The sequence below is a fragment of the Anomalospiza imberbis genome, chromosome 6 (assembly GCF_031753505.1).
Source record: "Anomalospiza imberbis isolate Cuckoo-Finch-1a 21T00152 chromosome 6, ASM3175350v1, whole genome shotgun sequence".
NCBI classification, from domain to species: domain Eukaryota; kingdom Metazoa; phylum Chordata; class Aves; order Passeriformes; family Viduidae; genus Anomalospiza; species Anomalospiza imberbis.
The window spans coordinates 9,642,499-9,669,185 of record NC_089686.1 but is presented as its reverse complement, the minus strand read 5'-3'; the positions used below and the strand labels follow the sequence as shown (position 1 = coordinate 9,669,185).

General features: G+C 49.3%; 2 protein-coding genes across 2 annotated transcripts in view; both read left to right on the top strand.

The window, feature by feature from the left end:
* The window catches only part of ASPG (asparaginase), a 324,997-nt gene that overhangs the window by 68,621 nt on the left and 229,689 nt on the right, over positions 1 to 26,687 (top strand). The gene's annotated exons all lie outside the window — the stretch shown is intronic.
* The window catches only part of KIF26A (kinesin family member 26A), a 96,490-nt gene continuing 76,638 nt past the window's right edge, over positions 6,836 to 26,687 (top strand). Inside the window, exons 1-2 of the mRNA XM_068192277.1 lie at positions 6,836 to 7,053; positions 9,400 to 9,645. Of these exons, the coding sequence (XP_068048378.1) occupies positions 6,919 to 7,053; positions 9,400 to 9,645 (381 nt within the window). The 5' untranslated portion in view covers positions 6,836 to 6,918. The remainder of the gene's footprint in view (positions 7,054 to 9,399; positions 9,646 to 26,687) is intronic.

The window sequence follows — 26,687 nt, the reverse complement described above, 5'->3', positions numbered from 1 at the left end:
GAAATATGGTTGTGTAGATGCTCGCTTTTAAAGAGAGTCTTTTGTCACAAAGCAGACATGCCTCTGTGCACCCTCCTGAGGAGATGGGGAACTCCATGACTAAGGCCAAAAGTCAGTGCTGGTTTGTTCCCTTTTTCTTTGCCCTCCCCCCTGCATGAAGTCTCCCCTAGTTCCCATTTGCTCCCCAGGATTCTCACAGCCCCACGGGAGAGTTTCCCGGTCATCCAGAGTCACTCTGCTAATGAGTGGAGGAGGAAGAGAGGACGCTTGGTCAATGCCAGTTCATGCCCCTTCAGCAAAGCCGTGGCACCCAGGAGCTGGGTGGCGCGTGGCTGCTTCCTTTGTTAAGGAACAGGTGATTTTCCTTGCTTCTCTCGCTGTTTGTGTGGGCTCGGTAATGCAAACCTGTCACGGGACAGAGCAGAACAATCCTCTGAGCTCCACTTCTGCGGGAGCGTCCGTCAACACCAGTCCCTCGCAGCCCGCGCGATCCCTCTGCCAAAGCCTCAAGGACACTGAGCCATAGCGCCCAGCTGCTGGCAAAACCTCTTTTTTCTTTGACATCTGTCCCTCGCCGAGGCGGAGTCGTGCGGCATCTTCTGGGCTCCCCCGCAGGGGGAGCGGCCGCTGGCGCAGGGCCGGAGTGGGGCCGCTCTCCAGGGTGCTGAACCCCGCCCGCCGCCCGCTCCAGCGCCGGGAGGCGCCGCGGGCCTCCCGTCCCTGCCGGCAGCACGGAAAGGGGACCAGCCTTTGTGCTCACCCCCCTGTACTGCACAGCCGCGCCGGGGACTCCCCGGGAGCGTGTCCCGCACCGAGGGAAAAGGCGGTTCTAGAGTGGCAGGCAGAGTACGGAAAAAGTAATCCTCACTCCTACTCTCCCCTTTAAAAACCACCCAACCAGACGTTGGAAAGGAGGCAACTGTGGGCTTTGGGATTTTTCGTTTTGTCTGTTTTTTGGTTTCTGTCTTCCACTCTTCATACGGGCTGTGGCTGCTCAAATGCATCTGGGCAGAAGTCATTGGAATAGTATTAGAACCCCAAATCTACAGTGCAAGCAGGACACTACTAATGTGCAGGCTGTTTAAGAGAGGAGTTGGTAGCTAGGGCTGAGCATAACAAACACGTAGGCAAGCAAGCGAGGGTTAAACTGGCATGATTAGGGTGACAAGAAATTAAACGTGAGACCGTGGACAGCATACTGTCTCTCTTTATGACTTGCAAATTAGAATGGAAATTAAAAAGCTTGAACACAGAGATCCCCACGCCTCCCAGACACGGACAACTGAGCAAAAGATTGTCTGTAACTGTCTTTCATTAAGTGGTGTCAGGCTTTCCTTCCCCTGACCTTCACCAGTTGTTTACAGGAGGGGTTTTCCATCTCTTGTTGGAGAGCAGGGTCACGAAGAGGCAAGAGACCAATACAGAGCAGACCCGAGATCAGCTCTGAGCTGCCAGGCCCAGGCCAGGACACTAGAGCCCTTACACCAAGCTCTTTTACCCAGCCCTCCCTACGATGCAGGTCATGAGCTGGGGCTTACTAAAGCCCCTGCTTTGCTCCAGACTTGTGAGATCCACGTTGTGGCCTGCATTGCCCTAAGTGCAGGCGGGACATGGTCTTGTCATGGCAGGGAGCTCCTTACTGTGCTGGGAACAGGAAAAGGGTTCTGTAGGCTGGGCTGGGCCTCGCAGGACAACAGGTGTGCTGAGGAAGCACTGTTAAGATGAGCAGAGAGAGGGTAGAGCTCCAGAAAGAGGCACCCAAGCGCAGAGCTGGAAGGAGAGCTGGACGGAGTTGGCTAGCCCGACTCACCTCGGAGACAGAGAGGAAATCTGTCTCTGGGGGTGAATTTAGCCACTCTTCTCCGTGTGTTCCCCCCGCCCCTTCTGGTGCAGGCATATCCCGCCTGCGAAGTCACTGCTGAGCGACTGCAGAGTCACCCCGGAACTGGTACTGGTATCCTCCTAGCTGGTGACAGGGAGAGGGCCAGGGGCTTCTCCAAACACCCTCCTCCCGGGCCCCGGGGCTGTCCCAAGCACTCGGTCCAGCCCTGCAGCTTCCGACGGGCATCCCCGGCTCCTCCGGGGTAGCCGCGTCCCCACCTGCGTGTGAACACGCGCGGGGGAAGGCGGGGGCCTGTGTCTGCCTTTCACGCCGGTTTCACCGATACCATCCTTATTTTCTCCGCAGCCTGAAAGGGCTGAAGTTTCCCTTGATGGTCTCGGCTGCCCGCCCCGCAGATCAATTAAACCCAGAGCCGGCCTGATCAGCATAGAGGGGAGGCCACAGAGCAAACAAACAAACCAACCCAAAACAAACGAGCGCCCCCGCGGCTCCCAGGGCCCCCCCCGCCCCCCGGGCAGCCCGCGGTGGAGAGCGCCCGGGAACGCCCCGAAACCTGCAGAGCCCCGCGGGGAAACAGCTCCCCTTTACCCGCAGGGAGCGGGTCCGGACACCCCCGGAGCCCCACGGGCCCCGGGGCTCCCCGTGAGGGACGGGGCCGGGGAAAGCCGCCTCCGGGGCGGCGGGGAACGCGTCCCCGAGGGGTCCTGCTGCCCCTCTAAATTCCGGGCTCCGCTTGGTTTGCCTCGGGGCTGGCTTTGAATCGGGCTGTGCCCGCCTCCCCGGCCACCCTCCCAGCCCGCTTCTCCATCGCTCTCTTTAAAGAACCACTCATTTTTCGTGTGTTCCTAATTATGTTTTATTTAGCTATTCATGAGCTATTTGGTGTTGCACTGACTAGGGTTATTCCTGCTCTGCTCTCCTTTCTCTCCCTCCTCCTCTTCCCTCGCTTTGATGTCCTCTTGCATATTATACAAACAAGATCAAAAGCTACTTTTACCACCTCCGCCCACCTCATACAATATTTGTTACGGGAGAAAGTGTGTTTCGGGTCAAAACGCTGGCTTGTTAGAGAGAGGTACTACCCATCTGAAACCGGGGGGAGGGAGGGGAGAACGGGAAGGGGGGGGGCACAACATCAAGTACATGAACTTTAAAGTGAGCCCTATTACCACGTTATTTAAAGGTCTGATCGTGTCAGGTATAATACTGAAGAAAAATGTTATGTTGGACAAAATGCTTATATTTTCCTGCTGTATTAATGAGAAGCTTGCCCTAGGCTATTTCCCCATCTCAGAGGGCAGCAGATGCAGAAAGTCCTTGGGGAGCAGATCTTTGAAATTTCATCAGCATTCATGGGTGACCTAGCCTTTTCAAGCACAATGATAGACATGATAAATCATCTTTGCAACGAATTCTAATTATCCTTTATATGGCCAGGTTGCCTCTCAAAAAACAGATATCTAACATTTTCCCATATTGCTTCCAGATTTCAGTGAGGGTGTCAAAAGTCTTGTGCTATCCTTCTTCCCTGCTGCTGACCATGTTACGTGACATCAGCCCTAAACCCCAGAGTGTGCTGGAGTCAAACTACTCTATTAAGTTACACGCTTGCCTGTATTGAACTAAATTTAATTCCTTTCCTCTCTTACCCAATGAAATTATGTGGTGCAGTGTAAGATAGGATTAGAAGTATATCATTATAGCAATTAATACTATAATGCCTCCATGATTAGTGTGCTACATTGAATTTCATGGATTTTTGCTCACTCTTGCCTAGATTTCCCTTGGGTCCTCTAGCCCAAACCATTGTATTCTTAGTAAATTAAAAGTGAAATCACAGCAATATACTTAATAAATCCACTATCACCTGTATGGTGTATTAATAAAGGGCTCTGGTGCAACCTGTACAGCGTCACCTTGCAGCCTGGGATGCACACACCTGCAAGGCTGTTTCCCTTGAGTGGGAGCTGCCTGCCACGTCCCTCTTCTCCTGCCCAACTTTCTCTCTGCTTGCAGAGCAGGCCCAGGGGAGCAGAACTGTGGGAGCCCAGCACTGCTCACCCCAAAACAGGGCACAAGGGAGATGGATTTAGGCTTGTGGCTAGCAGGCAGAATACTTTGCTCCGTGGTTATTTGTGGAAGGGAATGCATTGCAATGCAGTAACCCCACACCATGCTTGGGGACTTGGATGAAATCCCCCACCCAGGGAGGTTCAAGCCTTTTCCCACCTCCCCTGGGGGAAGAGGCGGGGGTATTTAAAGAGAAGCCTGTTTGAAGTGGCCCTGATGGAAATGGGGTTATTCCAGAGGTACAGTAATGGCTGTCTGGTTATCTACAGCCAGGGCTCTGTGGCAGGGAGATAAGATATTTATTAAGAGACCCGTTTTAATGCTCAGGGATCGCTTTCAGAGGGCCTAAGAAAAATGGACTTTATCTAGTATATTATTATGTACAGTCACCCTGTTGATGTTTTACTTTAGTTTAGACACCATGAATAAAAGGTAATAACTTTCCCTTCAGCTTGTTTATCAACAAGACACCTGAGGGCAGTGAGGTGGGGAGATATTTGCTTTAACAGGGCCGATTAAAGGGAGACTCTCCAGGATTAGGGGAGAGGTTGGGGTTGCACAGGGACCCTCAGTGCCTGACATTCAGGGTATATTTTAGACCCAGACCTTCCTAGGAACTTTGCCAAGAGTCAGGGAAGAGGGATAAACTGTGTTGGGGAAGGAAGTCATGGTGGGCTGTGGGTGGCAGGAGGACAGGGAAGGCCTGGGCTGTCTTTGAGCATGGTGTGAGTGCTTAAATTTGGTTGGTCTGAAAATGTGGGGGATGGAGACACATGCCCCAGGCCTTCTCCAAAACAGGCAACAAGCCTTCCTGACCTGGCTAAGTTTTTCTCTGCTGTTGACTGTTTCCAAGCCAAGGTGGGAAAGACTCCAGTGACTGGGAAGTGACATTTCATGCTTCTGGTTCTTGTGATGGGCACTGTTCTACCACATGCTGAACACCTGAACTGAGTGCCTGGGTGGGGACACTTTTTACCTGGACTGTTGATGTCCATACCACCATTTTGCTTGAATAGTTTTTCCTTCTGCACTCCTCTTCATCCACTTACTCATACTCCCTTGGTAATGTGAGGCCTTCCAAGCATGGGGATCTTCTGTGGCCAGGGAGCATCCCACTTTTGCAGGGGAGGGTGGTAGAAGACTTTGAATGCATAGTGGTGTGCAGCAAGACAGGAGGCTGGGAAAGGGTTGGTGGGGGCAAGGTGGCCTAGGGATTGAGTCCCTGCAGACACCATTCCCAGATGGGTTCAGGGACTAGCTAACACATCGGCATGTCTCTGCTCTGATAGCTGGACATCAGGAAGGAATGCAGTGAGGAGCCAAACAAATCCTTGCATCTTTGCTACAAGCATCTCACCACTCCCACAGTCCTCTTCTCCCTGCCAGCACTGCTTTAGTGCCTGCCTGTTACATCTGTACACCTCCATCCTACAGAGACATCCATTAACCCACTTTCTTCATCTAACACACAGAATCATCATGAGCTGGGAAGCCCAGAACAGACAACTGAGTAAATTCGGAATAAACCACGGTGTCCTTTCATGGCCATAGAGACTTAAGACTTCTGTCTTTTGTCTCTTCTCTTCTCCCGTCTTCCTCTATTTCCTCTCTGCCCTCTCCTCAATTCTCCTTCCCCTTCTTCTTTTCTATCCCTCCTTTCCCCCCTGTTCCCCCCCGTTCCCCACCAGCCGCCACCGTCCCGTAGCTCCCTCCCGACGTGCAGGGCTCCGGCCGGGGCCAGGCTGCGGGGCAGGACCTCAGCCCTGCCCCGGCCGCAGCTGCGGGTGGGAGCAGCGGGCCCGGCTGCCCCCGCCCAGCAGCAGCCGGTGTCCGGGCGGGGCGGGCGGCGCGGATAAATAGATTATTCAAGTCCCTTTCACTGCAGGCCATATGAAGCGGGATAATGCTTTTGTCGGGGGGGGGCCGGGGGGGGGGGGGGGGATTATTTGTTTAGCGGAAAAATACGCGGGAAGGGATTAGCGTTTTGCCCGGAGCCCCCTCGCCGCTTCCATCCATCCCGCCCGCCCCGACGGGATGGGCCGCGCCTCAGCGGGGACCCCCGAGCCCTGCCCGGCCCCCAGGCTGGGACACGCGGCGGAGGCGGCGGCCGGAGAGGCAGCGCACAGGGCGGGCTGCCCGATCCGGGAGCAGCCATCGGGCACCTGTGTCTCGGCCCCGCGATGAGGAGGAGCTCGCTCCCTCCTGCCGTCCGCCCCCGCTGCAAATACAATTAAGCGGTGGGGAGAAAAGAGGGGGAAGCTTTTTGGAGCAGTGAAAGACCGCGTCCCTTCCGGAAAGTGCTTTACTCTGCTCCCTCAGGCTTTCCTTTTTTTTTTACCTTCCCCTATTTTTTTTCCTTTATTTTTGTGCGTGTCTTTCTTCCCTCCTAAACTGACTTTCACTGGCGGCTTTACCCTCCTCGCGCTCACCCCGGAGGAGGAGGAGAAGGAGGAGGGAAAAAACAACCCACCAACCCAGCCACTAAACCCACCCAGCAGTGGATGGGGGGAGGCAGGAGGCTCGTAGTGCGGGTTCCTGGCCAGCGGGCGGTGGGAGCCCCCTCGCTCGGCGAGCTGATGGCCGGCGGCGGGGGAGCAGGGCGCTGCCGGCCCCGCGCACCCAGCGCAGCGGCGGCCCCGGCCGCGGCCCCAGCGCCTGTGGGGCGCTGAGGGCTCCGCGCCCGCGCTCGCTCGTCAGGCAAGGTGCGCTGAGAGGGGGAAAAAACGGGAGGAGGGAGAGCGGCGGAGAGCAGCAGAGAGAGGCAGGGAAACTGCCGAGTCTGCCCGGCTGCTGGCTACCTCACCCCGGCGGCGCATCCTGGCAGATGACGGAGTAACTCACCCGCGCCTGGCTTTTTTTTTTTTTTTTTTTTTTTTTTTTTCCTTCTTTTTTAAAGGGGTGGGAGGTGTTTGCTATTTTATCCTTTTTTTTTTTTTTTCCCCTCTGTGTGTGTATACAAATACATCGCCTCCGCTCAGGGAGCAGGATATTTCAAACCCCAAACTATGGCTTTTCAAAAATCGTCCGATGCCTCCAACGCCACGAGGAAAAATCCCAGCCTCTTGGAGATAGGAGCCTTGTGCTTGGACTCGGAGATCATCTTCGGCTTCACCAGCCACCTCCTGCGAAGGAAAGCCAGGGTAAGGGGATCTTGACGCGGTCCGGGGCAGCAGGGGCCCGGAAGGGGGTCGAGGGCCGGCTCACGGGAAGCGGGTGTCAAACTCGGCGGTGCGAAGTTGCGGGCGGCGGTGTCGGGCAGGTTTCAGCACCACGAACAGTCCTGGCGGCTCCGCGGAGCGGCGCGGAGGGGCGCGGGGTACCCGCGCTGCCGGAACCCTCTTGGGGCTTCCCCGTGAGGACCGCGGCACCTTATGTGACCCCGGTCTCAGATGGCGAGTGGTGGCACCGCGTCCCGCTATTTCTCGGAGGGTTTTGTACTTACTAAGAAAAGGAAATTGCTGAGCTCCGTAGCGCGGCTCAGCCCAGCGTCGGCCGGGGAGCCCACCCCTTTACCCCCCGCCCCATCCAACCCGAGCCTCGGAGCCGCGGGAGGGTTTTGCAGACGTTGTTTGGGCGCAGGAAATTTCGGAGCAACTTCCCGGAGAGCAGCATTACCCCGAGCAGGCGGGAGAGGGGAGCTGGGGCGCGGCGCCCTGGTGCGTGTGCCTGTGCAAGTCCCGGTTTCTCGCCAGCCCCAAGAGGGGCACACGGCAGCCCCCGGGTACCCGCCCGTGTCCCCCGTGTCACCGCTTTACTCTCGAACCCCAACTTTTCCCGGGCTGCGGGCGGTCCGGGCAGGCGGGGGGTAGCGATCACAGTGCAGGGGGGCTCTCTCTGCCCGCGGTGCGGGGCGCGCCTCAGGGCCGTGCTTGTCGCCCACGGCCCCAGCCCTGCCCCAGGGCATGCACCCTTAGGGGTGGGGCCGGTGGGGCGCTTCACACACGTGCCGGGAGAGCCAGAAAAGTTAAAACGGTGGCGTAAAGGTGCCTCCTGGGGCGGGATTATTTTTTCCCCCCATATGTATGTGTTTCCCCACTCTTTGTGCTCGGCGATGCCCACCTCACCACAGACCTTAAGACCTTACCCCACGCGGCACCAGCACCCACTCGCGCGGTGGCGGGGAAAGGGCCCAGGAGCCGCGTTGGCATCTCCGGGGAAGAGGCCGCCGTCACCCGGCGCGGCCCCGCGGGGCCCCGGCTCCGGCTGCTCCGTCCCGGGCGGGACCGCGGGCGCGGCGGCGCCGGCAGGGGGCGCTCTGGTCACAGGGACGGCGGCCGCGCCGAGCCCGGGCACGTCCCGGCCCCGCCACCGCCGCCCGCGCGGGCCCGGCCCCGTGACAGACAGCGGCGCGCACTCCGCTCTCGGGGGGGAGAAAAACTAAAAAAAGGAGAAAAGTGCTAAACATACGAGCCGGAGCGGCAGCCAAGTAGACAATTAGCTGCGAACGTTAATTTCTCCATCTGTCAGGTCAATTTTCGGGTGTAGGAGCATCCCGTCGCGCCCGCCGAGCGGCGGGAGAGTCGGCCCCGCGGGGCCCGTGTCCCGCGCGCACCGGCATCTGCCCGCGGAGCGGGGGCACCGTATCCCAGCCCGCGTAGGAGAGCGGCAGCCGCGGGTGGAGCGAGGGGAGCGGACCCCGGGCGGACTCTTGACCCCCGCTGGCAGCTGGTCCGCAGCCCCAGCGCCGCTTTTCTGTCTCCGCGCCCTGCGGCGGGACCGCACCCCGCGGCCGGCCCTTTTTTTCCGACTCCCGAGGAACTTGGGTGTTAGAGTGTGAAGGAAGCAACGACTCACAGTGATTTTGGCACTGTCCCGTAGGGTCACTATGAAATGGCATCTTTCTTCCCTCGCCGGTATCCAAAACCTAAACCCGAACCCCAGCCCGCCCAGGCCGAGGCTCCCCCGCCCCGCTTATCCCACCCCGCCCAGCCCAGCCCAGTCCAGTCCCTCCTCCCCTGGACTCGGAGCACTTTTACAGCTTTTTTTGCCGACGTGCTCCGGTGCTCTGGGTCCTTCCCCGTGCCGCCGTGCGGAGCTCACTCCTCCCTCTCCCATCCCAAACTTCGTTCCCGTCTCAATATGGGAGGCAACATCACCTAGAGCGGCAGTCCGGGCGGCGGGGACCCGGCGCGATCACTGTTGGCACCCCTGACCCCCGCCCCGCTATGGGCGCCCCGGGCCGGCCGCGCCACCGGGCACCGCGCCGCCCGCACTAACGGAGCGGGGCGCAGGGCAGGGGAGCATCCCCCGCTATCATGATCGCGGCCGCCGGCAGGAAAGCTCTGGGACCTGATCCCCGGGCGCCGGGGGTAAGTTCCTACAACACTCATCTCCTCCCCGCGGTTGAGCTTTTCCTCCTTGGTTTTTTCCTTTTTCTTTTTTTTTTTTTTTTTTTATCTTCCTCACTTTTTTTTTTTCCCTCGCGAGGAGGGTGGGAGCAGCGTTGCCTCCGCGTCCCGCGTTGCTGAGCTGTGCTGTCTCCGCAGGTGGCGGAGGGGAGCGGGGTGCGGGAGCTCTCCCCGCGGAAGAGGCCGCCGGCCGCCGCCGAGGAGGAGCGCTGCGCCAGCCGCCCGCCGCCCGAGGGAGCGGGAGCCGCCGCGGGGACCGAGCCGCGGCCGCTGGAGCGGGCGGCGGCCGGGGGCTGGTGCCGGAGCTGCCAGGCGCAGCTGGCCGAGCTGAGGAGGCAGGCGGCCCGGCTGGCTGCCGGCGGCTGCCAGCCCAACGCCCCGCCGGTAAGTGCAGCGCCCAGCACCGCCGGGGGGTCGCGGGGGGGTGGGGGGCTGGAGCCTGGACCCGGCCCGCACGGGGTCACAGGTACATCCCCAAAGGATTTGGGAGGGGACAGTAACGGCAAAGTCGGAGATTTCCAACCCGGGAGGGTTCTTCAAAAGTTCAAGGATTTCCCGTCCCGGGCTTTTATCGAAAAGCGAAACTCTGCGGCTGGACGCTCACCCGTTGCTACAGCCACCGGCTGCCAGAACCAGTTAAAAATGAAACGCGGAGTTTGGCAACAGGAGCGAAAGAGCCGAGAAGCGGCTGTGCAGGTGCCGTGCGGGACGCTCCCCGGAGCCCGGGTGCTGGGGGAGCTCCCCGCGTGCCTCCGCAGGACCCGGGGCCGCCCAGCCCGGCTGACACCGCCCCGGGGATGCCGGCTCGGTGTTGCGACTGGGATTTGACTTCGCTAAGAGAAGCTACCGGAGACAGGCGTTCAGCTCCTCCTTCCGAGAAGCCCATAAAGTGCAGCTGAGAATCAAACACTTGTGTCTGTGGTGCTGGAGGAAACTTTGAGTGGGATGGATGATTTTTGATTGGGCTGTGCTTTTGCCCTCTGGGTGCTTGAACGTGCGTGGCTGATGGGCTTACTCCTGTCCTTAATGTCCCTCGGGCAAGCACTGGCTGTGTCATTTTCCTCCAGTTTGTGCTGCACGGTGGCACTTAATACCTGGTAGGGAATGGAGAAAGTGCATGAGGATGCCAAGAGTTTCCCTCTTACACAGGTGCAGCTTTATTGGCATGTATTGTAGTTGTCTATACAGTTTTTCCTTTCCGTGTTTGTTTTTTTTTCTATCAAAGGCCTTTATTATCCTTGTTGCTGTTCCTTTGTCAGAGCAGCTAGAGCAAAGATTTTGAAAGGTGAAAAAATACAGTCTTGAGACAGAGTCTTGCCTAGACATATGAAGAGATCCTGAGAATTAGCTGATAGGGTAAAAGGCAACAGAAGACCCTGAGATTCTGTTTCAGGACACACAAAACCTGTGTTGGGGTTTTGATAACATTTGGAAGTAATGTATTGTTTTCTAAACAATGCTTATCTGGATGTTTGCAAGAATGGGGGGGGAGGGTCTGAAGAGGAAGCCAAACCCTACTGACCTTCGTTTTCATTCAAAGAGTTCCTGTATGATCTACAGAATTCCCATTCAATCTAAATATAGTATTGTTTGGAAGTGCATTGTGGAGCAGTGTCCGAATGTGCAGTGAGGTTTGCATTTTCAGGCCAGATCCAAAGCCTTTTGAAATCGACAGGAGTCTCTCTCTTGGCTTGCTGGACTAGGAGTAGGCTCTTATTTCTGTGGTGTAAAAGGTCACATATCTTATCTCACTGGATTCAGGACTGTTGGACCTTTTGTTTTCTGAATTGCTGCAAATGGTGGAAAGAAGTTTAATTTCCCTTGTGAAGTGCCTGAGATAGGTTGCTTCAATGAGGAGCACAGAAACCCCTGTTCCTGTGTTGAGGTGGGCCTCTGCCATAAAGAATTGGGTCCTATCTGTGAGTGGATCTCTGCCATGGGAAAAAAAATTCCCAGTGTAGGAGAGTCAGGGGCCTCAGCCAGGTGTTCAGGTGAGGAGACCTGTGAGCAAAGGCCTGTTTGTGTGGTCTCCTTCCTGCAAGTCTCGGGGGACTTCCTTGATAAGCACTTGATGATGGGTAAATTAATCCCCCTTTTCTGCAGGGTTTCAAAGCATGCCTAGGATCGTAATAAAATAGGAGTCACCACAGTGTCAGACCCTCGGCAGACCTGAGCACCGAGTAACAGACACCTGGAGTTCACTCGCTGTGCAGCATGCAGTAAGGCTTGATGGTTGAAATCTCTTGAAAACTGCATTCTCTGACACTTGTGAGACCTGGAGCCTAATTGCAAGCTCAGATTCCCTCTAATCCTGGTGTGGTGAGCAGCTCCTCAGGAAGGAAGATGCAATAAACAGTTGTCCTTACTGCCTTGTGAGTGTGAAGTAGGCTAGCGGGAGATAATAGGCAGGGGTTCGGCTACTCAGCTGCTGTGAATTGGCCTTGCAGTGGGAATCTGATGCAATATGCTGGCAGGGTGAGCAGTGTGTAATGTTTGTGCCAAAAAGGCAGCTTGCTCGATTCCCCTCCCCCCCCCCCCATTCCCCCCTCCCCATTCCCCCCTCTTGTTTAATTATATAACAAGACATCTGAAAAAGCAGCTCCTCTCTGTAAGAGTTTCATGCCCATACAATGCAAGTCCGAAGTTTCCTACAAGCTCTTCTAATGTGCTGTCAAACTAAGCAACTACTGGATAAGTAAACACCAGAAGGCTACTGCTTGGAGCATGCTGCTCTCAAAGGATTTACCTCCTTTGCCATAATAATTAAGAGATCTTTCAGCACAGATTCAGAAAGGGTTCCACACCTGGTTGAAAACCCTTTGGAAAGGTGGGTGGGTGCCTCAGAGATGAAAGAAGGGCTAGTTTCCTGCTGTTGATATCTTTCCTGATGAAAGAGTGGAGGTGTATTCTCATGCGTGGGGCAGCTGACAAGGGATTGAATTCACATTAGAATAGAAAACCAATGTACTGTTTGCAGTCTGCAGGGATAACAAATCTAATTACTTGAGAGGGCTATGATTCATACAGTTTGTGTTGCTATCCTTTCAATTAGACAGATTTAAAATATATAAATAATTTAAAGTTTCAGTGCTCAGATGATGTGCATTGATTACAGAATACTGTTAGTTGTTTGTGTCTCTTCAAAGTCCTCCAAATCTCTGCGGACAGCTGATAAAAAGATACACCTCTTTGCTTATGTTAAAACTCTTTAAACAGTCTCCCAAGCTCAAGATTTACTGCATCCTACACTCTCAATTCCCTTCAGTTTACTGTTGCTGCCTTTACAGTTTTCTACCACAGTGAGGCCTGTGTGTGAATCAAGATGTGATTTTCATTAAGTGTGGATGGAACCAAGTGAAGTTTAATCTGAAATTATCCCAGATTAACATTTTGGTATTGCAGTGTTGGCATCAGTTACTGGGTCATGTACTGAACTAATGTAGGAGGGAAAAACAAGGTATCTTGGTTTATCCCTAATTGAAAGTTTTGCAGGCTGTGTCCTTGGAGAGTTGGTAATGGGATACAGCATCTCCTGCTGCCAGAGTTCTGGCTGGAGTGGAGAGCAGGTTGCTGTGCCTGGAAGTTGTTGCTGTTGGCAGCTGTGGGACAATCCATGGGAAATGAGGTGGTGGTCTGTGTTTCACTCCCAGTTGGCAAATAGCCTTGTCACAAACCACAATTACCACTAATTGGCATAATTGTTGGCAGTTTCAGGGAGACACTGAGGACTGAATGGGATGTAGATTAAATTAGTAATAATATTTCTTAGCACCCAAATTCTTCATTGTGTTTCACAAATGCTAATTAATCAATTTGTGTGATTGCCCCTGTTAGGTAAAACCCAAACATGCTGTCACTTCTGCAGAGGTGTATGTCAGACTGAGGTGTGTGTCTCCACAAGGAAGTGGAGAGGCAGGGACTGTTCAATATGAGAGATGTGCTCCTGTAGCTGCATTTCTGGCGGTGCACTCTGTGCTGCCTCTGGCACAGGCAATAGCCTTAAGGATATAATGCTACTGTAAAATGGTTTTAGCTAATCCCTTATGAGCAGAGGAAAAAAGCTCTCCTGGTGTTAGGAATACACATACATATCCAACTGCATCCACAGAAGGGATTTATACTGGTGTAAATATTTTGGTTGTGGAAAAGTAATGCTTGTGCCCAGGTATACTGTATGAGAAGAATTTTTTTATCTGTACTGAAAGGAGGCCAAGACCAGCAGAAGTTTACTTTGGAAGTGATTAGCTTTGATGATCATGTTTCTCCAGCCCAGGGATTCAGACACCGCATTTCATTTGTCCCCATCCACCCTCACCCCAGACACCCCCAGTCTGAGCAGTTTATACTGTACCTGCTGCCAGTGCAGGCAGGTGCTAGAGGCAACATTAATCAGGGCAGAAACGTTAATTTTGTTTTATAGCTTGAGTTCAAGAAGTTCTTGCTTAGTTTTTAAGAGCTTCTTTTCTTCCCTGTTCTGTTGTTTTCTTTTGAATTTTTACCCCTGTTGCATTATCTGCGCTGTGTGTTACATGGGGCACACCACTGAATGGCTTCCAATGGCCTAAAGGACAAAGAAGAGAGAATGTGGCTCTTTTGCTGGTGGAGTTGGCAATTTTTTGTTCCTCAATACCTAAAAAGTCCTGTATTCCCAGCTGCCCAGGTAAACTGCAGTTGGGCACAAAGGATCACGCTGCCAGCTCAGTGACCAGGACAGGTTATGCCTTTGTTGCTGATAAACCATGAATCATTTGAGAGAGCTAAGCAAGTCCTAGCCTGCTGTATCCTTGTCAGGGCTCAGTGTTACACCAGCCAGAGTTTGAGGAAGAGCTTTTCTGAGTGCTGGTGCTCTTGGAAAAAAGGGAAGATGACAGTGGCTTTAGACGTGCTGTTTACATGGATGTGTCTTAGCTGTGCAAATGCCAGGCAGTGCTGCTGGACTGAGCTCCCATGACTCCTCCTTCTGGTCAAAGTGATGGTCTCTCGGCGGCACACCTGTGTGTGCTGCTGATTGCATCACCTGAAGGGGAGATGAAGAACAGACTTTGGGATGCGCAGGCTCTTTCATATGGGCATCTCCTATGTGCTAAATAAATCCCCCATGTTCCCACCAGCAGCAGAACTAGGGAAGGAGGGTCTGGTAGGATGGATGTTGAACTGTATTTGTTCCCTCCTTGTCCCAGATGACTTCATAAGAGGCAGCATCTTCTCTATAGCTGCACACACTGTTTGGTTGACAGTAAGCTAGGGCTTGGACATCTGGCTTCTGCCAAGCAACTAATAACAAATGGATACTGCCCAATTTCTCTCTCAGTTTGTGGAAGTTGTAGGAACTTGTTCTGAGCCTTCTGCCTCAATTTTAGATCATTTGACAGGTTCAAAAGCTGTTAAGAAGGGCTGTTAAGTAAGAAGGATGGAAAAAAAGGACCATGCAGTAGTTCCTAGTGCTTTGGAAAACCAGGCTGAGAGGATAGGCATGGGATTGAGGACTGCAGTTTTGATGTGTGAGAGTCAGGGATGCTTTGTAATTCCCACCATGGCCACTCTGATGGCCTGGTATCAGCAGGAATTGAGGCAAGGAGAGCTCAAGTGATCCCTGGCTGCCAGTTCCTGTCTCCTCACTGTGCACTGTTGGGTGCTCCAGGAGCCAGTGCTGCATGTGGAGGACCCTGGGAGAGGGCTCTGTGTCCTCAGTGTTTGCCTGCAGGGTCGTGCTCCCCTGAAAGAACAAGGATTCAGAGCATATGGGGGCTTCTTGCAACACTTGAGGTGCATGTGGAATTGGTGTAAGCTTTTAGGAGCAGTTCCTGCTGAGTTTTCCTGCCTGCACCCATTGTTTTCTGTTAGTGTGTCAACCCTTACTACTGGGGTAGCCCTTACTGCCTGGAATTTGGCAGTCACAGTGGTGACACAGTGGAGTCTTGGCTAAGTTTGGGGTCCTCTATTACTTAGGGGCTCTTTTATTTTCATGGGAGGTCTCTCTGCATCTGGATTGATATGGATAAGGGAGTGGGAGAGCTGTCTTTTAAAGATTGCTCTCTAGAGGAATCCAATTTTTATGGCTCTTCACAAGCATTAAGGCTCTTCTAAATGCACCTTAAAATGTTCTATATTTAACATTTCAAAAATGTGCAAGTGGAAAAGTAATGTCTCAGTTAATAAATATGAAACTACGGGGCATTTTTTAAGATGCACATTTAATATTTAATTTTGTGAGAGAGACTCTTGCAGAGACTTGGCTGTGGAGAGCTCCAGGCAATGAGCTCAGATGTGGATTTCAGGTACGTGTGCAGTCTAATAACAGGGTTAGTGACAGCACTGTGTCAAATGTGTTGACACGAGCAGTTCCCTCCTTTGACTCGGCGCAGTCGTTCCCGGAGTGACAGGATAGGCTGCGGAAACTAATTGTAACGAGTTTGCTTTAGACACCTAGGATTTTCAAGCATGCCCTTTTAAAATACAGGTGAGAGGGATTATCTTGCAGTTTGGATGCTGGAGGCAAGAGACCTTCTCTCTGGGGGATCTGAAGTGGGGGAGTGGGGATTGCACAATTAGCTGAAGGTGCTGTGGTCTCCTGGGTAGCTGAGGGTAATTAGTGTTTCTCTGGCTCTTTCTCTGGCTAATTCCTTCAGCACCCTGCCCTATTAGGGGAAAGGGAGGAAACACATAAACCATTTCAAAATCCCAGGGGGTGGAAAAGAGCATCTGCTCCTAACATCTGAGGTTACTTTGAACCTGTTGAAATATGTAGTAGCTGCTTTATTGTTTTTGCCAAGAGTTTCCACCTACAGTGATCCCAGCCTCTGACTTGTTAACAATGAGGTTGTTGGAGGCAGTAGTCATCCTCCTCCTCGTCCCTGGCTCGCAGCAGCTGATAGTGGCTGCTGCTGTAACCTGGCACTGCAGGGTATAGGAGTGGGGATGACTGAAACCACCAGGATTTTCTTTCTTTTTTTTTTTTCCCCTTCACCACCAGGATTACCCACAACATTCACAGTTGTTGCACGTGTCTCCTGCTGCTTGGGTACCCTAAAATAGCTGCAGTCTTTGGGCCTGAGTTGTTCTTGCCATAGTGAAGATGCTGATGCAGAGAAGAGCCAGTTATTCCCTGGGTTTTCAGCTGGCAGATGAATATTTTGTCAATGAAAAGTGAGCAGAGATTTTGCTTCACCCTGGTTAGACAAGGAGAACCTCTCTGAAAGTGTCTGCATGTCTTATGGAATATTTTTTCATGGCAGTGGTGTTGCCTTTCTCAACATTGGATTACCTTCAGGAGCTAGGTCTATTTGGATACTGGTCACACTGAATAGGGCAGGCAGCCGTCCAGTTGGAAGTACTGTATCTGCTCTTTACTGGAAATCAGTGGAATTCAGCTTGTCTGGATTTGTCTCTTTGTCATCTGACTGCCGACCTGCAGCGCTGGAATAACTATTTCGTATTTACGTGTCCAGTATATCCTCAAGTGAAAGGCATCATTGGGAAGGATGGAATCTTGTCTATAGCTGGCTGTGCTTGTGATTGGGATCTGCCTGGCTTCTTTTACAAGTGGCTACTAATTTTGTGTAGTGACTTATGGGAGAAAACTTGGGCCTTACTTCAAGGAGAATCATACCTCCTGCTCTGTTAACAGGAATTGTCCCACTGCAGGGATGCAAAATCTGAATTAATCCCTGGATCTGTCACTGAGTTTGTGAATTTGGGCAAGCAGATTAATACCCATGGGCTTAATTTCTCATTTGCTCAGCAAAGAGAAAATGCTTCCATCTTTTGTTCATTTGCAGTAAAACCTTTTTTTTGTGGTGGGGACTCTCTTGCTTGTATGGTATTAAGTATCATCAACTGCTGTTAGTAGAGCTGTCTGCTCCTGTAAGGTGCATAATAAGAATATATAGCACAGGGACACAGAAAATAGTGGACTCTGTGACTTCCAACTGAAATTTCAGGTCAGGTGTCAGGGAGGGGTTTCTGGAACTGGGGTAACTGCAACAGCAGAAAGAGCTAAAAAATCTGGGGACTTCAGGTAAACTGTAAAGGTAGTAACAGGTAGCCCTGAAAATCTGCTAGCTCACCAGGAGAGGAGTGGTGAGGCTGTGGAAGAAGTCTGAAGGTCTGTGGTGTGTGTTCAGTTGAAGTGGAGCTTCAGTAAGCAGCAGGTGTCAGATCAGCTCAGGGAGCAGGGGTTAGAGCTGTGCTGGTAGTACCTAAAAAGGTTTTATCTGCATACTGCACGATGCCTCCCTGTGATGGAACTGGAAAGCTGCCTTGTGGAAATGTGATGTGGCCTTGTTAACTGGGGGCTCTCAGTGGCTTCAGTCCCTCCTACTGCTGCTGAAATTTATGCCAAGATGTATTTTATTAGTTTTTAATTAAAAATGTTTTACTTTTAAATGGAAAGAAAGCTAATTTTTGTAGAGGAACTTAAGAGCAAAGCTTCAAATTATTATTGCTATCATTTGGAATATGGTGGGAATATGTCACTTAACAGGAGTAATGTATTCTTCTCTAGGATATGCTAAAGGGAATATAAATCTTTGGCATATAGTTCTTTGGACTGACTTTGCTTTGAAGCTGCTTGAGCCTTTAAGACATAGCTGGCAGATGTTCATTTTCGTGTTGGACAAATAATGTTTAGTATAAATATATCCACCTATTTTAGCCAGCATAATGCCATTGTTGCATGCTTGTTTTATCACTAAGAGTCTGACTGCTGTATAATGAATCAGAGAAATCACAGCTCTTGCTCACAAAAAGAGGCTTAGGTGAGTACAACCTCCTTCTTTGAGTCAAGTATTAAAATTTGTCCTTGATCAGCTTTCCTGGAATTTGCAAGCTGCTCAGAGTTTTGGCTGGGGCTGGGCTGCTATTACCAAACATCAGTACCTGTGCAGGATTGACTGGAACACTGGACAGCTGTGGGAAGACGATAATTTTTTGTTTAGCTCTTAGCAAATCTTCCCCTGATGTTGCTGAGGCATTTTACATTGCTGGGTGAATGGGATGGAAGGCCGTCTGTACAAAACTGAAATGTGATACTTCTGGCTAGGCTGGGCACTGACTTGGCTGTCAGCATGAACAGTGAAAGAGAAGCATTAGTCCTGGTTCTCACAGCATTCAAAAGGTTATGTTTAAATGTGTTTCCTGTTTTATTGCAACATACCATTTGTAACAATACGGTTTGTGTTGCTGTCTGTGTGTATAAATTTATCAGAGCTGATTATACTGTAAGTGGGCAATGTTTGGCTTTGTGGTTGAACTCATTTGGGATGTTAAATATACTCAGTTTGTATTGTATTCTGTATTTATTACCTTATGTTGTTCTCATTGTATTGTATGTTGTAGCATGTATTTACTCCTTTTGGCATTGCTGCTTTTCTCCTAGATCTCAGAGTACAGCAGTTTCCTACAGCTTGCATATGGCTTTATCAAGTAAAAATTTCTTTTTAGGGATTGCCTGGTGCTTTTGCATGGCTTTTATGTGGCTCCTGAGGAGTTCAGGAATGGTGTCTATGCCCAGGGTACATCACATGGCCTTCAGCAGAGTGGTGCTGCTGAGTGTTTTGCAGAAGGTGAGACTGCTGAAGTGGTTGAGATCAATGGCACTATGCCAGCCTGGTGACACATGTCCAATTCCCACCCCAAAACAGGGCAGCAGGAGCTGTCTCCAGAGACTCTGTGTAATGTGACAGTCTTTACAATTGTCAGAAACTTGAGGACCAACAAGTGGCTTGTATGATCAGGAAATCTGGCCATCCTTGTTTCAATTGATCTACTCCTTCTGGGTCACCCGTGGTGTTCCCGTACTGTTGCGTGGCCCTGGGAAACCTGGTTCCAAGGAAACACTCATTAATGATGAGAAACAAATTTGCTCTTCAAAATTTGGCCTTTGAAGGATGGTGGTGAGGGACAATTGTCTTTGCCACTGTCATTTCTGGGCAATACTGGGTGCTACTTCTCTGGTCAGTGAGCAGAAGATGGAAGGGCTAATTTGTCCCAAATACCCTTTCTAGCAGATGTGCCTTAGACCTAGTATGACTACAGGTACTGCAGAGTTTTTTAAGATATCTTGAAAACTATGCTGTGGTTGGAGCATGGGGCAGGATTTGGCCTATAACTATTTTGCCTGTAGCTTGAAATTCAAAGTTAAACCCAGAATCTGCAGTTAAAATGTTCAGGTGTTAGTGTAACTTGTGTAACTGCAAACTGTGAGCTATTTGTCTTTCTCTGAAGATTTTGTTGCAAAGGCAGGCAAATACATTTGACATTCCTTCAACAAGCTCTCACAAGGGTAATTTTGTGTGGATGATTGAGTGGCATGGAAACACTGTAGGATACCGTCCTTTTGAGGATTTTGTAAAGAGGAGATACAGTTGAAATAATTCATAATATGCACAGAATCTCAGCAGACTGCTGAGAGAGCTTCTTTCAGTAACTACCTGTAAGAATAAAGTAAAAAGCATATATTATTGACACTCATTTTTTACATATTAAGAAATATTTCTTCTGATACTTTTAATTTTTTATTTGTATGCTCCAAATAAGTGTAGAGTAAGACAAATACGTTCAAGGAAGAAAAATAGATGAATTAATACATTAAGTTTACATATTTTTCATTTGATGGATTTATGGTTTTTAATTACATCTTCATGTCTTGCATTGGGATCCCTGGGGGCCCTTTCTGAATTTCATACTTGTGCTCTTGTACACATGAGATGCTTTAACCTGCCACCTCGTGCAGCCTTACTGCTGCTTGACTGACCTCTGCTAAAGTTACTGGTTAGTCAAGTTTAAAATCTGAGACATCCACAAAGAGCCAAATGATTAGAAGAATATTTGTGTGGTTGAGAGAGTTTCTCATGCTGACATGTTGTGAAACACAGGCTATGAATGGGTTTCTCTGATTTTTGTGTGGAAGGTGGAGTTTGTGCTCAGCATTTGCTCAGTTGATCAGGAGGAGCAACACCCTGGCTGAGTCTTACTGGCTCCCTGAGGGCAGTTTGGCAGTGGGAAGTAGTCCTGCCTTTGGTAACAACCCTTTGGGGAGCCACAGCTGGTTTTAGGGAAGAGTATTTTCAGCAATACATCATCCTGAATGTTTATCTCCCTACTTCAGTCTCTGGTTAAATGCGACACTGGATTTTCATTTCATAGCAGTTTGCATCGTGGTTCTTTTATTGACAGTGGAATCAATAACCTGTGTTAACAGGTGGAAAATGAAGCCTGTTTGCTCTGTGCAGTTTTGGTTGATTTACATGGGTGAATTGCAGAGGAAGCGAGACTGCAGAACTGGTCAATGTCTGTGTTCCAAATCCATCTCTCTGTGTTGGTATCATTACCTCCATCTGCTTTTCTCCAGCACGTCCTCTTCATTTTTCTGTTCAGTAGGGACATAATTACCTGTTTATGTGTATGTGTGTGGAAATAGTGCCAGGATCTATTTGTTATAACTATGATGTAGCTTATTGAAGAGGAAAAAACCCTGGCTTGCCAATATTCAGGCTTTCCAAAAGAAACCTTACTTTGGGACTGACAAGGAGCGTGAATATTCAGGCACAACTTGAGCTCCTGTTCTCAGCTTTGTGCTGTGTGTTCTTTTATTATTCTGGTCATGGCTGCTCATAAGCACATGCAGCTCAAAAGCAAAATAGCTCTGTTTGTGCTGTAAAAATTTAGTTGGGTTTCAGCTTCTTATTGCCAAGTCTTTTGATGACACAGAAGATGTGTTATATGCAGGGCTGGCTTTCCTGACTCACCCTGAGTTCTGCACTGAGTGTTTTATTCCTGTGGGAGGGTTTGGCTCTTGGAGGATTGGGTGCCGTGAGAAGTGTTGAATAGATAGTTAAAGAACTGAAATGCAGAACGCTTAACTCTGGGAAGTGAACACAAGTGAGAACACAAAGACATTGTCCTCTGAGGTGATTCATTGGAAGTCTCTACTTTTTTGTTTTATTTTTACAATTTTTATTTTAATTACTCTTGCTAGAATCATAGTATATCCTGAGTTGGAAGGCACCCAAAAGTCCAACTCCTGGGCCTGGACAGGACCACTCCAAGAATCACACCACACTGGTCCAGGCTCAGTTTGATTTTACCTTCTTGTGACTGGAGCAACAGTCCTGTTTGCTTGTGTTAGAAAATTGGCCATGGCATTCTGTCCTTCCAAGAGGCTGTGCTTGTGCTTTCTTTGGGAAAGCTGTTTCACTAAGCATAACAGTAAGAAATGGTCCACCTGCTGCTAAGGAAGTGAGCTGAAAAATGTCTGGTTATTCAACAAGAAAAAACATAGTATCACTGTGTGAAAAACATACTTTTTTCTGTACCTGAACAGGATTTCTGAGGTCTGTGCAACAACAGAGAGTTAAGGTAATCCTGATCTTACAGAGTGAGTTAACCCAGGAGTGATTCTTGGAGTGGTCTGTTCAGTGAGTTAACCCAGGAGTTTTGTAGCTCAGCTGAGTACAATGCAGGAGTGACATCAGTGGGGGATTAGAATAAGCTTTGTTATCTTCAAAGGCTGTTTACTTAGCAGTTGGAGATTCGCTGTGTTTGTAGGCAGAGGTAGGAAATGTCCTGGGGCAGGTGGGAGCTGACAGCATTGCAGAAAGCCCGTGGTGTTTCTCCTCATGCATCCCTGCATTGCCTCCCAACCTGCTGGCTGCCACTGCTTTTGTGTACTCCACCCATACAGAGGTCTTTAAGGGAGTGTGCCAAGGTTATTTTGAGTGCTAAACACTGAACCTAAGCAGCATCCTTATTTTCTACGAATCCTGGAACAGTATCACTTGTATTTTTCTTACATGTACACATCTGTAAGTTTTCCTTAAAATATTGGTTATAGGTATCTTAAAAACCTCAGAGCTGAGTTCTGAGGATAGTTACCTACCCTTGGGTATTTCAGCTATTGCTTGTTATCACATGGAAGACAATTTAGATCTGGGTTTTTGGAGGATTCTTGTGCAGCTCCTGGGTCTTTTCTGCAGAATTCCTTTTGACAGCAATTAAGTGACATCTGATCTCCAGAAAGAGGACAACCTAATTTGCAGATTTATGTATAAAAACTGCTATAAAGTTAATTTGGAGCCCACTGGGATACACGTCCCACATGTAAGTGTTTTGTTTTTTTCTCAGGAGAACATCCCTGTAAAAGTGGTCTTGAAAGCGAATTTTCGCCTCACTGGCATTTTTCAAAAGACAAAACACAGATGCAGTGTTCCAGGCAGATATATTTTTGTTCCCAGCTGTTTTGAGTGTTCATTTGATGTTAAGTCTTTGTTCAATCCAGTCCTATGTCATTAATGACTCTGGACTAAGTAGGTATGCAGAGCTGGAGGAAATCCTGTTTTATGCGTTCCTATTCTAGGAGAGCCACAGAAAGACTAACAATAATGCAGCTCGGTGAGCTAATGGGTAAACATAGTAAGAAATAAAACGTGCTTGTTCCTTACTGAAGCAGAAAAATAGCTTATGAAGCATAATGTTGTCTTTGATAAGTGTAGATAATGTGACCTGCTTCAGTCTGTGGATTAAGACATTAACTGGCGAAGGTGAAATGGCTTCTCGTAAAGAACCTGTCCCTCTGGTTGTAAAGGAGGTGTCAGCAAATGTTAAGGAGAATTAAGGAGGAGTAGAAGCCCAGTCATAACCCAGTGGAGTCACATGAAAGGTGAACTCCCACCTGAGGTCAAGGGTTGTGTTGTGCAGTTCAGCCTTACCCTGACGCCCAGGTGGGCACTGCTTCCAGTCAAGAGGTGGGTGGTGCAAAGCAAAGGTCTGGTGGAGCTTGGGTCTGTAGGTGTCCTCTTTATGGTCCTCCCAAGATGCTGTGGGAAGGAGAACGCGGGAGCATCCCCCTGCTTTTCCTTCCCTCTGCTGAGTGAAGTTTAGGAGAAGTGTTTGTTCTCAAGAGGAACCGGGGTTCTTGTAGGAATTTCTTCGTCAAGTTCTTGAAGAAGCTAAAGCTGGATTTAGAGCTTTTGATCCTGGTCAGTGGATGGACAGCAGGTAAAAAAAAAAAAAAAAAAAAAAAAAGGATAAAATTTTGTGGACTGTTTTTTTTTTTTTTTTTTTTTTTTTGAGAAGAAAATGTGAAATTGTGTGGGTTTTCCATCATCCAGCTTCCACAGCAGCCTGTGTGAATACAGCAAAACATTTGAGCTCCAGCCCACTCACACTGTGCTGCAGGCCTCCCTAGGGGCCCAGGGCAATTCAGCTAGCATTACATTTTTAGATAAGCTTACCCCATTTAGCACATGCATTTTGATCAGCCTGCGATTACAGACTAGTGACTTGCATGCATATGTACCAGAGCCCTGGTGTTGGTGTTCCTTAGACATGCACTGGTTTTATGAGCATTAATCTGATGTGTGCACTTCAAGCCTATTTTGAGCCCCTCTCTACCTTCATCTCTTTGGCTGCAAAACAGCAGAGATCCCTTTCCTTTGAGTGAGTAGGCAGAATCATACTTGTGACATATTTTAAGAGTGCTTAGAAGATATAAACTTATTTAAGTGCTTGTGATTTATCTGATTTTGCTTTATTTGATTCCTTAAATGTCAGCCACTGAACAGTTCTAGGATTTTCCTCCTCTATTTTGGAAGTGTCAGTTGATGAGAAGGCAGCTGATGTGCTGAAAGCATCACTCCCTTAGGAATTTGGTGTGTGAAGTGTTTAGCTGGGAAGAAAGCCCTGTGACAATTACCCTTTTGTTTTTGTTTTGCTTCCCCCCAGCCCCCAAAAAGCTTCGGTTTTGCCCTGCTGGTTTAATGGTTAAAGAATGCTGCAGCTCAGCTGTGCAATGCCTTTCAGGTAGTGAGAAGTATCTGAGGAATGAGAGGGATCCCATGGGAATGACTGGCTGGCACTTGGTTGACCTAATCTGACAGGTCTATGCATAGTCCCAGTTCCTGCCAAGAGAGCATCTGATGCAGCAGCAGCTGCTGGGGCTGTGACCCCTTCTGGTGCGTGGGGTCTGCGTGGGCACCTGCCTCTCTACCTGTCTGGTGGCTGAGGCTGTCTCCAGCACTTCTGTGCTCCTGGAGAAGGCAGCCCCTTCAGGAAACCTTAGCCTAGGTGGAAGGAGCTGTTGGAGCCTCGATGGCAGGAGGGAACTGGGACACCCGAGCCTGTGTTGTGTAGAGGAGCAGCTGCTCTGGCTCCCTGATGCACACAGTGCTCCTTGGTGCAGTGTTTAGGGGAAGGGAGGGAAGGGGTGGAAATGCATTTGGCATCACGAGCTTGTAAATGCCTGGTGGAAAGTGCAAGGCGGGAGGTGGCTTGAAGCATCTCCCTCTCCTAGACCCCACTAACTGTGTTACTGGCTCCAAGAGGGGCTGCAGGAAGGATGGAAACCATCCAATTGCTACTGCTTTCCAGAAACGCTTGAGATCAGAGTCTTATGAGTATGTATCACCTCTCATGTATCTTGCTTGTTTCAGGTTATGTTGTGATGGCAGTCCTGATCATTATCTCATTTTAATTTTCAAGAGCATGATGTATGTGGATACACCTACTGCGCTCAGAGATTTCACTGTGAGATTAGAGACGTGTTTAGGAAATTAGTAATGAGAGAAAAACACGTAATTAAAAATGATATCAGTTTGGAAGCTCATCCATCTTCAGCCAGCTCGCTGGAAGAGAAGGGAGTCTTACACAATGCCTAGTGGTGGGAAAATGCATTTGGCTCTCCATGTTTTAAACAGGAAGGAACTATTTAAATGACAGACTTACAATAGTAATTGGGGCATTTACTTGTGAACACTGGATAATATATTGTAGCTGAATGATACTGCAGTAATTCTGTATAAAGTTAAGGCAGATCTTGTTATATTTGTTTACTTTGAATGAGCCTTCACACAATTTTTAAAAACTTATTTGGAGTCTTTCTAAAACAATTGAGTAATTGTACTGAAAATAGCATTCATATTTTGAGGTAGTCACACTTACATATGCCAAATATTGTCTGCAACATTATGAGGATGCACACTTAACAATTAATTTGTTTCCTGAGATGCAATTTATGTGAAATGTCTTAAATTCAAAATCTGCAACAGAATTCCAGCTCTTCATCCCTGATGACCATTATAAAGTTGCCATATGTCTTAAAATGTGCTCAGCACAATATGCAATTGTTCAGACTGTGAATTTCCTCTCATTTTATGATGAAATCCTTAGTTTAGAACAATTTTATTCTTTAGTAGGAGAAACACCATTTGGTCATATACAGTTCATTATAAAATGTGGTCACTTTTAAGCATTTCAAACACTACATGTGCTTCATTTGAGTTTTTATGCCATTTTTCATTAACAATTAGCAGTACCTTGTTGTAATTTTTGTCATGAAATGCCCATAAACTGAATTATCTTCCTGTTTGGTCCCACTTACAAACACACAGAAAACCTAAGCAGATGTCAGAACAATAACCAGGTGTACGTTGTAGTGCTTTGCAAACTTTTAATTGCTGCAGGGATGTTTCCAAGTTAATGGCTGTGTTTATTAAGTGTTCCTATCTGTTGTGCCTTGTTCAGGAGTGTACCTTACATGTGGTATGCTCTGGCTGGTTTATCCAGTGACAGCCTTGGAGTAACCTTGCAGAGGGATGTGCTTTTTCAGTTACGTTGTTTGTAGTGTAGCTAGCAGAACTGCTGACTTGCTCGTGGTGTAGGGTCCTGTGTAATCAAGTATTCTGTGATCTCTGGGTGGGTGCCACTGGTGGCTGTTGACTGTCCACCTCTTGAGAGGTGGTGGGTGTTGTTATCTGGGAGGATGGACAACAGATGAGGATGGTGTGGCCCAAATGCTCACCCAAGGTCAGCAGTTCTTGATGGTGCTTGGAGCAGGGAGTTCTTAGTTGGTGGCTAATGGACCCTTTGTGTCTCAGAGCTGGAGGTCAGCAACTGTGGTGGAGAGGGTGGGCAGCTCCTTGGCATTGCCTGTTGTGCTTAGCCATGGAGAACTGGCCTTCCTGGAGGGGTGTGAGGGGAAGCACAGTCTTTCTTTACAGCCTCCTTGGGGTCTGTGCTGTTGTGCATGAATGGGGAGATAGAGATATAGACCGAGGATATCTCCAGATGCTCTGTGTTCACTGCCCAGAAGCAATGGCAGTGCAGGAAAAGAAGATCCTTGATTCATGACCCTGTGCAGTCCTGCAGATTTGTACCCAGACCAGGCCAGAGTGCCAGGATTGGTTCTGAGATATATTATGTATTGATGAAACAATGAGAGAGATCATCTTTTCCCAGGAATTAATTGCTTCCTGGATGAAAGGACCTAACATCTGGCTCTTGGGTTTCATGTATTTTATCATGTAGATGTAACTGTTTGCTTTGTTCCTGCAGTAATGTTAACCTACTAATGTATGAAGCTGTTTCAGGTCAGTGAAAACCTGCATATAAATCTTTATTACATGTATTTGATTGTCTTTAACTCTTTATAA